Source organism: Schizosaccharomyces octosporus (genome assembly GCF_000150505.1).
Source record: "Schizosaccharomyces octosporus yFS286 unplaced genomic scaffold supercont6.1, whole genome shotgun sequence".
Classification (NCBI taxonomy): Eukaryota; Fungi; Ascomycota; class Schizosaccharomycetes; order Schizosaccharomycetales; family Schizosaccharomycetaceae; genus Schizosaccharomyces; species Schizosaccharomyces octosporus.
In genome coordinates, this window is record NW_013185619.1 from 3506395 (window position 1) to 3517721 (window position 11327).

The 11327-nt window shown below is 37.7% G+C and overlaps 6 protein-coding genes across 6 annotated transcripts; 4 read left to right on the forward strand and 2 right to left on the reverse strand.

Moving 5' to 3' along the window:
- Nucleotides 1-72: 72 nt before the first annotated feature.
- SOCG_05284 (uncharacterized protein) lies at nucleotides 73-664 on the forward strand. The gene has a single exon (XM_013162404.1). The coding sequence runs from the start codon at nucleotides 158-160 to the stop codon at nucleotides 485-487; it is 330 nt and encodes a 109-aa protein (XP_013017858.1). The 5' UTR covers nucleotides 73-157; the 3' UTR covers nucleotides 488-664.
- A 120-nt stretch (nucleotides 665-784) lies between these two features.
- SOCG_02392 (sterol binding ankyrin repeat protein) lies at nucleotides 785-4019 on the forward strand. Its single transcript, XM_013160885.1, has one exon. The coding sequence runs from the start codon at nucleotides 988-990 to the stop codon at nucleotides 3826-3828; it is 2841 nt and encodes a 946-aa protein (XP_013016339.1). The 5' UTR covers nucleotides 785-987; the 3' UTR covers nucleotides 3829-4019.
- Nucleotides 4020-4138: 119 nt separating this feature from the next.
- SOCG_02393 (uncharacterized protein) lies at nucleotides 4139-5364 on the forward strand. Its single transcript, XM_013160886.1, has one exon. The coding sequence runs from the start codon at nucleotides 4232-4234 to the stop codon at nucleotides 5285-5287; it is 1056 nt and encodes a 351-aa protein (XP_013016340.1). The 5' UTR covers nucleotides 4139-4231; the 3' UTR covers nucleotides 5288-5364.
- A 125-nt stretch (nucleotides 5365-5489) lies between these two features.
- SOCG_02394 (D123 family protein) lies at nucleotides 5490-6890 on the forward strand. The gene is made up of 2 exons (XM_013160887.1): nucleotides 5490-6421; nucleotides 6470-6890. Exons 1-2 carry the CDS (start codon nucleotides 5695-5697, stop codon nucleotides 6766-6768), a joined length of 1026 nt encoding a protein of 341 aa, XP_013016341.1. The 5' UTR covers nucleotides 5490-5694; the 3' UTR covers nucleotides 6769-6890.
- On the reverse strand, nucleotides 6329-8047 carry SOCG_02395 (tRNA specific adenosine deaminase subunit Tad3). Its single transcript, XM_013160888.1, has 2 exons — nucleotides 7804-8047; nucleotides 6329-7765 (listed from the first exon to the last, which is right to left on the reverse strand). Exons 1-2 carry the CDS (start codon nucleotides 7913-7915, stop codon nucleotides 6933-6935), a joined length of 945 nt encoding a protein of 314 aa, XP_013016342.1. The 5' UTR covers nucleotides 7916-8047; the 3' UTR covers nucleotides 6329-6932.
- A 226-nt stretch (nucleotides 8048-8273) lies between these two features.
- SOCG_02396 (vacuolar protein sorting-associated protein Vps41) lies at nucleotides 8274-11312 on the reverse strand. The gene is made up of 5 exons (XM_013160889.1): nucleotides 10978-11312; nucleotides 10788-10929; nucleotides 10573-10731; nucleotides 8586-10514; nucleotides 8274-8533 (listed from the first exon to the last, which is right to left on the reverse strand). Exons 1-5 carry the CDS (start codon nucleotides 11137-11139, stop codon nucleotides 8298-8300), a joined length of 2628 nt encoding a protein of 875 aa, XP_013016343.1. The 5' UTR covers nucleotides 11140-11312; the 3' UTR covers nucleotides 8274-8297.
- Nucleotides 11313-11327: the final 15 nt, after the last annotated feature.

Here is an 11327-nt window from a genome sequence, read left to right on the forward strand (position 1 = left end):
ATCTAAACGAATAGATGAAGTATTTTAGCAAATAAAGAAAGAAAGAAAAAAAAAAGAAAAAAGAATACACAATTTTACACATAAATTCAAAATAACAAAGTAGTACAAGCAGTGAATCTATAAGACCTCGAAAAGAATGTAAAAATAAATTATAAAAATGATATACAGTTTTCGTGGGATCACCCATCCGAACTGTTTCTACCATGAATGCCGATCCTATTCGATATACAGAAAGATCATAGCGAGTTTTCCATTTTCTGAATCCACCGTTATGCTTCGTTTTTTTGTTCTTTCTTTTTCTTCTTCTTTTTTCGTGTGCAAGCATAAGACTCCCATCCACTCACTTCCTTATCTGATGACTCCAGTGGAAAAACCAAGTCCTAAATCATCAACACTAAAAAAGACCCAAGAGTTAGTTCCCTTAATGTTGATGAATCCGATCCGCATCCTTTACGTTGCCGTCGTTCATTCCTGTTCTTGCTCCTAGCGATTTCGTTGTTGGGATCTGCTTAAAAGGTCTTTGACTGTCGGCCGCACACATTGCTCAGTTCAGAATTATGACAAATTATAGTATACATAAGCTTACTTTCTTTCTCAGTAGAAATCAATGAAAATATACCGTAAATATATTTACTTACTTATTTGATATTAATATAAACGCCTGTATTCTATCATCTAGAACTTTGGTTTGTTTGTGTTACTATTCGTGTCAAGTCACTTTGTTTACATTTTACCGGACTGGATTCCAGCCTCGTTAAATTAGTAAACAACGGCTAATCCGAGCCCCGACAAGCTCCGTAGAGACCCGAGTACATTAATGTTTGGATTACTTATAACCAAAACACAGACCATATATATTTATAGGCACAACATAGTCCATCTTGGCTGCTTCAATCATTTTTTTGTGTCAATTCCCTTTGTCCAGGGGTCATCCATATTATATATTTTTTGGATTTGTTACTTTCACAGTTGTTAAGAAACAGAAATATGATGGAAACTGTGGAAGTTCGAAGTAAGAGTCTACTAATCCAATGGCTGAATGTGAAGCCAAATAGTCTTCTTAGCTGGCAAATTCACGTCAAACGGAAAAGTATCAAATACGATATCTACTACAAGCGAACGAAGGGTACTTCAGGGAACGAGTATAAATTCCCAGCAGTTTTAGACGCCAGACAACAACAGCAGCAACAAACCCAAGAAACTGAAATTCAAAAGTTAAATGCCGCTGGTCTTGAACTTTTTTACCAAGGCGAAAGATGCATGGCCGAAAAGCCCAACGACGGTTCTGTATCCATTGAGAAAGGTGGATTATATGCTTTTGTATTTGATAACACTTTCTCTAAAACTACACCAAAAATTATATCATTTCTAATCAGTGTCCAATCGTTTCCAGGGTCGGTTCGACATAACATCAACAGTAGCGGTGCCCCAAAACAACTTGTGTGTGGAACTCTCCTCAAAAAGCGTCGTAAAAAAGGCCAAGGTTATGCTCGTCGTTACTTTACGTTGGATATGCTGGAAGGAACTCTTTCATATTATGCCAATGCTCATTCTTCTATCATGCGAGGAAAGCTTCCTCTCAGTATAGCCGTTGTTAGTGTCTCTTCCGAAAGCCATGAAATTAATGTTGATTCTGGTATCGAGATTTGGAACCTTCGCGCTCATACCCATCAAGACTGGTTAAGGTGGTGTAATGCTCTAGAGCGTGCTAAAAACACCCAGGCCTTTTCAAAATTGACTGTTGGTGAACGTTCCCAGCAGTCATCTTCCAAACAACTTGATTCCATCTACTCCCGCCTCCGAGAATGTTTGGATATCGCTCAAACTCACCGGATAGGTCGCTCTCGCTCCGCCATTAACCTCAATATTCCCAACATCCGGATTCAGTTGCCTGATGAACATATGACAAATAGTGGAAATCCAAGAGAATCTATAGAAGAATCTTCACCTGAAAACTCATCCGCCGTAATTACTCTCCGAAAAGTTACCCGACAGCTTGGTTCCCTCTTACATGAGCTAGAATGCTTTATTCAACATCACGAGTTCACAAAAGATCAAGTTTCCGTCTCTTCCCCGTCTTCCCGTGTATCCATGGATTCTACCGTATCTCATACATGGTATGATGCTGAAGATGACCCAACCATCAATCATGTAACGGAAGCTTTAAAGGACCTTAATGATTCGGACGGTTTGCTAAGTAGTGATCGTACTACCAAGAATTCTGATCCAGATATTACTTTTGTCGATGATTCTCTTCACAGAACGAGTACCTACGAAGAGGAATCAGTTTCTGACTCTTCGGTTTCTGATTTGTCATCTGAAATTACCGAGCCAGAGGAATTAGTACAATCACAGGAAAGCTATGATTCCATAGGGTCAAGCGATACCGCTGATGAAGACTCAGAAGAAAGTGCCGTCAATGGGATCAAATCCATTGAGAAATTCAAGGATGTGGATGAATATAAACCGAATCCATCTAGAAGCAAGTCTCGACAAGGATCTGTCGCTCATTCTATAAGCTCAAAGAGTAAGAAGAACTATACAGGATCTGGACATGATACTGAAGGAAACGCATCTGTTTCTTCCACTTCCACTAAAAACGAAGGCATGCCTAAAAATTCCAAACAAGCTGTCGCTGAACTATATCCTCTTCCTCATGAATCCGTTTCTCGCAGACAAAACATACCTGCCATAGTAGACCCTCCTCCTAGTATCGTTTCCGTTTTGCGAAGGAACATTGGAAAGGATATCAGCTCAATTTGTATTCCGGTTGTCTCCAACGAACCCTGCAGTTTACTGCAACGTTATTCAGAAGATTTGGAGTATTCCAATCTTTTAGACATGGCCAATGAAAGTGCGCCGGAGTTGAAAATATTCTACATTGCAGCTTTTGCTGTATCCAATTTTTCGAATATGAGACACAAGGAGAGAAGTGTGCGAAAGGTATTCAGTCCGTTATTGGGAGAAACGTACGAGCTTGTTCGTGAAGATAAAAGTTACCGCTTTTTAGCAGAAAAAGTGTCACACCGGCCACTCGTAGTCGCATGCCAAGCCGACAGTCCTAAATGGGAATGGCGTCACTCTCCAAGGCCTATTCAGAAATTTTGGGGTAAATCTATAGAACTGAATACTCATGGGGATGTGAACATTAGCTTGCAGTGTGGAAACAAATTTGTTTTTACAAAACCTGCCTGTTTTCTGAAAAACGTTGCTATAGGTGAAAAATACGTTGAACCTTATGATCACATGGTAATTACGGATTCTACGACTGGCGATAAAGCTATCGTTCAATTTAAAGTCGGAGGAATGTTTTCCGGGCGTTCTGAAGAAGTATATGTAAAAGTTATTAGATCTGATGGAACCCAAGATCCTCGGTCTCTAAAGGGTAAATGGACAACTTCTCTAGATCTCGTGGACACTGAAACTGGTAAAATGGAGAAAATGATATGGGAAGTTGGAAATCTGGTGGAGGATCCTCAAAAACATTGCGGCATGACAACGTTTGCTGCACAAACAAATGAAATAACGCCAATTGAAGATGGTTTACTTCCTCCTACTGATACTCGTTTACGTCCAGATCAAAGATTACGCGAACAAAACCGTTTAGATATAGCAGAGCGATTGAAATTAGATCTCGAACAGAAACAACGAGAAGAACGACAAGAAATGGAAAGAAATCATATTTCTTGGCATCCTAGATGGTTTTCTCAAGTTAAAACTGGTAAAGATGATGGGTCTGACCCTCTTTGGGTAATGAAAGAAGACCAAAATAGTTATTGGTCCTGTCGGCAAAAAGGCAATTGGTCTAAATGCCCTCAGTTATGGTAAACTGGAAAACCTAATCTCAAAAACAGTCGTTACAACAAATTTTCTTGATTGCATTTGTTTATCATTTGTACTTGCATAAGCTACCTTTCGTTACTTTCTTTGCGTTTTATGTTAATGCCCATAATAATCCTAATACACATAATTTAATATTGAGGATATGAATAATATTAATACAGTAAACTAATTCAAAACTGATTGTAGAACTTCTTGAAATTATTCAAGTCGTAGATCAAGTAACCAAAATCCTTTCGTATCTGATCTGTCATTCGCTGTGAGATTCCATCATAGGCGACTCCAAACGAAGCAGCAATAAAAAAATAACAAGGTGTCGCTAGTATTTTTTTAAATTTTTTTTTATAAAACTTTTATGATCCATTCATAAATTTGTTTTTACGTTTGAATTATGAGAATTCAATATTTGTGGAGACAAAGGACTTTGTTTCAGTTGATGGCTCATAGAAGAGCATCAACTTATAATAAAAGACCATTCTGGAGACGTCCATGGCCTGCAGCATTACTAGGATGTGCTGTAGTAGGTACCGCAGCTATTGCATTTTCTAAACCTTCACCGATCGATGCAAACTATCCAGCATCTGTTGCCAGGTATATACATGAGGCACTGTACAGGCAAACGGGATCGAGCATTCAAGACTTTCAACGTGCCTGGAAAGCATACCAGTCTGCTATTGAGCAGGCTGAAAAGGAAAATATGGATATGGAATCGGCACCAGTACAAGGTATTCGACTTCAAATGGCTAATTTACAAGAATCATCAGGAGGATATCAATTAGCTTGGAAGTTATTTTGGGATATTTTTAAGCGAACGAAAAACCTGAAAGATTTTACTGAACAGAGAGTTTTAATTGCTAGTAAAATCATTGAGTTGTCAGAGCCCCTTGGCTTACAGGTGGAAGCGACGAAAGCTGCAGACTTTATTGTCCAGACTTTGCTTCGGAATGAAATTGCGGATGAACCCGAAAAGAAGAGTCGTCTGTTTGAACAAGCTGCTACATTATACTTTCAGCTTGGGAAGCCTTTTTATGCTGTTCCCTTATATTATCAAGCATTCGAATTGACGATGAACAATCCGACTTGTCATGGATTGATTTTAATGAATAATCTAGCTACTAGCTTACTCGCTCAAACAGATCATACTGATAAAAAATACCACGAAAAGTTACTTCAGCAGTCTAGAGACTGGAGCCAAAAAGCTGTGGACTCATATCATTTCGCCTATCCAAAGGATCGCAACGTGGAATGTCATTCAGGATGTGCTGCAGCTTTCTTTAATTTGGGACAGATTGCAGAGAGAAATGGAGATAAAGAAAGCGCTATTAAAAACTATCGAAACGCTGAATCCTTACGGGCTCACGACCCGTATAATGATGGGTCTATGATGGCCCATATCGCGTTAGATCGTTTAGACAAAAATTCCTTCTTGCGCTCAAACGACGATTAACAAGTATTTTAGTATGTCTAGTATAATGTATCTATATTAACTTGTCTTTCTTCTATAAAATGATCCTCTAAAACGTTACTCTGTAAATGTAATCTCAATTCTCAGAAAGCCATATTGAATACCTTTTTTCGTTTTTAATTCAAATTGTGCACAAAATTTTTTTGAGTATACTAAGGCCTTCTTGCTGTTGCCCTTTTCTAATGCTAAGTGTCACCATTTCTACAGTATTAAGTTTTTGTTTTTCTTTATATCACTATTATTATTCTTTTCTGAAAGTCCTGAAAAGCTTTTGCAGTATATATTTCATTAAGACTTGACATTCCACTAAGCACGATCAAAATTTTACTTAGTAAGAAGTGGATTTTGCCTGGTGGCCTTTAGAAACCACAACAACTTGGAATTAAAAGATGGCGACGCCAGTTACAAAACAACATATTCTAAATTGTCAATTCTCAAATTGGTATTCACTGTTTCGTGCTTTAACGCCAAGAGCAAGAGTAATTAAGCCGATTCCCACATCTATACTTAAATACCTTAATGAAGACGGTATTTATTTGAAGGATGTCCCAAATACAATTGAAGACATTACAGATCGAGAAAATGAGGATGGAAGGGAGGACGGAGAAGTAGAAGGAGAAGAAGAAGACACCCAAGTTTCTTCTTATTACCCTGAAAAATCGACAATACAACTCATAGAACGGATTATTTCTGATCTCGATGGAGCCGTTGTACCAAAGCTGAATTGGTCAAGTCCCAAAGATGCTTTATGGATTATGCCTACAGGTACTATGAAATGCACCTCTGCTGAAGATGTCCTTTTAATACTAAAGTCATCCGACTTTGTAACTCATGACCTTGATTACGCCTTTGATGATTGTATCAACGAAGGTAACCAGGAAGCTAGTGCAACAAACCAAAGCTTTCCTCCCGGTTTTAGTCATGAATTAATTCTGAAAGAATGGTTTCCTATTCATCCTTCAACAGAATTTCGCTGCTTTGTGAAAGGAAAGAAACTTGTTGCCGTTTGTCAGCGCGACGATAATTATTATGATTTTTTAGAACACGAGATGAAGAAGATTTTGCCAATCTTACAGGATTTAACATTTAAGCTCTCAGAGTTTCCAGACGCTAATTGTATGTTTAATTTTATTTGAACGATTAATTTTTTAACCTATGTTTTAGTTGTTTTTGACGCTTATGTCCAGAAAAATCGTGCTTGGCTGATTGACATTAATCCATTTTTTGCTAGAACAGATGGTTTGCTCTTTTCATGGGAAGAAATATTTACGATGGATCATAAAGAAAATAGCCCAGAAGTTAGATTAATACCTAAAGGCGCCATGCCTTCTTCTGGAGGTGCCAACTTTTATACCAATCGTGTTCCATTTGACCTGGTTGCTGCCAGTCAAGGAGAAAACTTGTTAGAATTTGCGGAAAAGATGCAAAGCTTAACTTCAGAGAGTACCAAAGATGAGGCATAAGCAAAAACTTCGGGCATATATTAAAAGAAGGGATTCGGTTTGGTTATGGTTAATAGCATTACAGTTGTCTATAATTTTTTCTTGTAATATAGATGTTCAATTATTTTTCTTTTTATTTGCGTAATTATTTTCAAAAGACAAAGCATGCCTCACTCTAGCACCCATTATACGTGTACATTCCCTTCTAATGTTGGAACTTCTTTTTCCCATCCAGAGTAGGCCAAATACCGATGATTTAGTTCAGCTCTCCAATGGATTCCGTATGAGGACTCAATTCCCCCGGTTAATGGTTGTTGCTGACAATAGATTAAACGAAGTATACGAGAATGTAATAAAGCCATACTACACATAACGCAAGGTTCATGAGTCATTAGAACCGTTAAACCACGACATAAGTATCGTTCTTCAGACGACTCATGTGGAAGTTTCCGGCGTTCCCGCTCACCTTTCGCTACCAGGTTAATTGCCCTCATGGCACAATGGTCGACCGGATTCCTTGATGTATTTCGTTCATCGACAGAAACTGAAAGAACAGTGCGTGAAGTGTGATCGTAAACCGCTGCAACACAGCCAATCTGTCCTTCATTTTGTGACTCAAATGCTGCCTTTATTAAATTGTTCATGACACCATCAATTGTTTCCAAGTCTTTGTTTGTAAAAGTGTCTTGTCGCTCAGTATGTCTTCTATAAAAAACGGGCCATACCGGATTCCATTCCTTGTATTGTTCCTCCGTTAAAGGTGCGTGGGAGGGGACAGGAAGGATATAAACATTCGCTTCAATTTCTAATTCTTCTAAATCTTTTTCTATCTGGCTTTGTGTCATCGCCGATACAGGGCACAGTATGATTTCCAATTCCAAAGGCTCATTTTCCTTTTGTATTCTTCGAAGTCTAGCACAATGTAATAGAGCTTCCTTCTGTTTCGACCTTATTTTCTTGACATATTCCGTTGTTTTAGAGGCAAAATTCGGCTTTAGACGAGCAACCCAAACATTTTCTATTACGTTAGCCCAATTTATAAATGAAGTTTCATACCTGTTTCTAAATGTCTTAATTCGAGATGCGATTTTACAAGCTTAAAAGGCCAATCTCGTTCGTTGATTTTAATTTCGCGTTGTTGATTTATTGACGAAATTGATTTCTCCATTAAATCGCACAAAGTGTTGTTTATGGATATATGAAAGTCATAAAAAAAAGGAGAAAAATTGGTACAGGGCAGTCTGCCAAAAACAAGTAAAAAAAAGAAAGAAATTCTTGAAAATTCGCGCTATGTAGATTTTATTTATTTATAAAGATAAGACTATTTTTATTTCTGGGCACTTACTTGCCAAATGCATTGAAAGTAAAACATTGGAAGGTCTTAGTCAATGAACCCATTTAAGTATTTTATTAAATCCTTGGAGTAACTAAGGAATTTGGGTAATTTTGATCATCACATGGACTGCTATTGTAAACTTTGAAACTTTTCATCAAACTGGTCGGTGAACGCATCATGGATACAACATATCATTAAATTTAAATAACAAATATTATCTTTTTAAGGCCATTAGTATACTTAGTTTGCTGCTCATAGCTAAATCAGGCTTAAGTCGATTTCTAGCATGCGAAGCAGCATCCCTAAACTCATCATCGGAAGTCAATGTTTGAACATCATATCCTAATGAAGTGATACTCTTAAACTCGTTGGTCTTTATGTCAAAAACAAAAGGAAGTGGTTCCTCGGATAAGTTTGAGTAATCGAAGTTAACCAAACCATTCACATTATCTAGATACCTCAGTTAATACTTCTGTATATACAACCTCTATGAATGATATACCTTCTCCAGAAACAATCTGTTTGTCAATCTGAAACCCGTTATTCTGATCGGAATGGAGGGCTTTCACTTTTTGAGCTGCTTCCTCTTCAAACAAATTATGGCAACCTAAGTGAAGAAAAACTTGTAATTGGTGATCAGAAAGAAGCTTAGAAAGTGAATCCTTTGCATGAGGTAATTTCATTCCCTTTGGAATTCTAGTTATTAAATTATGTGCATTTTCATCGGAACCAATATTCTCCAAAAGTGTACATATAAAGTCAGGTTTATCAAGAGAATAAGAAATTAAATCTTCCCATAGATCCTTATCTCCTTGCTCCTTCACATAGCGGATAGCTCTACCGATATCAGACAATTCATTAATTATCAGCATTAATGCATCTTTGTTGTTTCCCATACGTCCAAGAACATAGACAAGTTCATCAAGGTAACGATACTTTACACAAACATTGTATGCATGACCAAGAGAATAGCACTGCGTATTCATTAAAAATTCAAATAACCTTGGTCGATCAAATTCAGCAAACACATCCACTTTTAAGTCACCAAATTCAATAAGGGAATTTGGAAACATAACCTCATAAGAGCAGAAATAAGCATATAAAAATCTCTTAACTGACTCAATTTGTCTTATAACCTCTTTGGGTGGAAAAGAATGTACGTGCTGAACAAGCATATTGATAACTTTGGGGCTAACATTTTCAGGATTTCCATCAGCTGAAATAAGCAGTAATTGCAAAATCGATTGTTTTGCTTCATCATACAGGTTGTGCTGAAAGACAAGATCGATGCATTCTTTCTTGTTCAATTTCAGGTATAACCAAAATGCTTCTACAGGCATATTGTCATTAACATAAAGAAAGGCTAAGCTATCCGCCAGAAATCTGCTTTCTGGGACTTGCTCATATTTTTTCTCCGTAGCTTTACGAATTGTAGACACTGAATATAAATGTGTCGGCCAGCTATGCAACTTCTCATTAAACTTTTGTTCGTTAAATGCCATATAATTTGCCAGAGTCATTTCGTATATAACAGGACTTAAATGGTCATCACCAAGGGGAAGATACTCTGCGACGTCTTCTAAACGGTTATGATCAGCAAAAACAAAAACCCATTGTTCCCAACCATCGAGGTTATTTGAATATAAACCGGGAATAACTAAAGCGGCTCTTCGATACTGTTTATTCTCAATTAAGTGCGACACGTATTTTTTACCAAGTTCAGATACCTGTAATTCTGGGGGCACGTCCTTCATAGTTTCTACTGCAGAGATAGCCTCTGCATAATCCTCACGAGAAACAAGATACAAGACGTGATCAATCTCGTTTCTCTCACGAGCACATATAATATCGTTGGGAAAAACCATGTAGGAATGATCTTTCATTGCTGGATCAGGAATCAAATGATAGTCGGACGGCTGTAAACGCGAATAGTTAGTCAGGCCGATGACATCTCCAGCGAGTTCTTGAAATGAAGTGTCTATAAGTCGAAGCTCCGGTCGTACTGCGTCTACCCTTTTCCGTCTGGAAGAAGAAGTAAAATCTTCTACCTCCGCTATGTAAGTAAGGACAAGGATATTGAAGCCAAACATCATGATGCCACTGACTATTGAGTCAATTTCCAAAACGGCCTGAACCGAAACTTTAGGCAATTCATTCGGCTGACTTGAGCGCTGAATGGACACTATAGATATCTGGTCTGCCCAACCGATTATGAGTCTGGATTCGGATTGCCAATATAGTTGATAAGGAAATACTTCTTGGTTAGGTAGCTTCTTTGGATAGTCGACAGTTCCAAAGATTTTTCCATATTCATTACTATATATATAGACGCCGGTATCGGTGGCCCAAGCGACATAAGATTTATACCAATCTATTTTGTACACAATTCCACAGTCAGTTTGAAGGACAATGTCTCTCGATCCCAACCACCCTAACTCGGTTAGCACAAATAATCCACATACATTCGGGTTGCAGTATCTTGCTCATACCTTTTTCAGATAAAATAACTTTGCCAGCACGCCCTCCACATATAATTTGACGAGAAGACCTGGTGCTGTAATAGGGATCAATCGCTACCGATAATAGAGGTCGTTTGAAATCATAGACAGATGTTTCTTTAGAGCTAATGTTATAGACAATGAGCTTTCCTGCATATACGTTCGTTAGTTATGCATACGAACCTCATAAGCCAAGTCAAACGAACCATCTATCGAACATGATGCTAGGTTTTCGCTTTCAAGATCAACAGAAAGGCTAGTAACAGTAGCAACATGAAGGATCATCTTTCGAAGCAAAACGCCTTTTCTTGTGTAAATGTACACAGCACCATTATGTGACCCAAATAACTAAAAAAGAAAAGATTAACATTCATACCCAGTCATAGAATTGCGTACAAAATGTTCCTTTGAAATCGCACAAGCCGATATAGAATCGTTCAGAAAGCAGCCCTGAAACTTTTCTGTAATCCTTTCATAATTTAATTTAGGCTCTTCATCTTCATCCGAAGAAGTTAAATAGTCTATTTCAGACTCGGAACTGGTTTCACTAACTGACATGAAGAATACGCACCAAAGGGTACCCAGATATAATTAATATTGTAATAAATTGATAATCCCCTCAAATTCTAACGTAGTTTTTACAATTAATAGATTAAAAATAACTTGTAAATAATACATATATATGGTAATTGTGCTTTAAAAGAGAACGAAATATGCGTTGTGAATCATTGTAACGTTCGACGAAT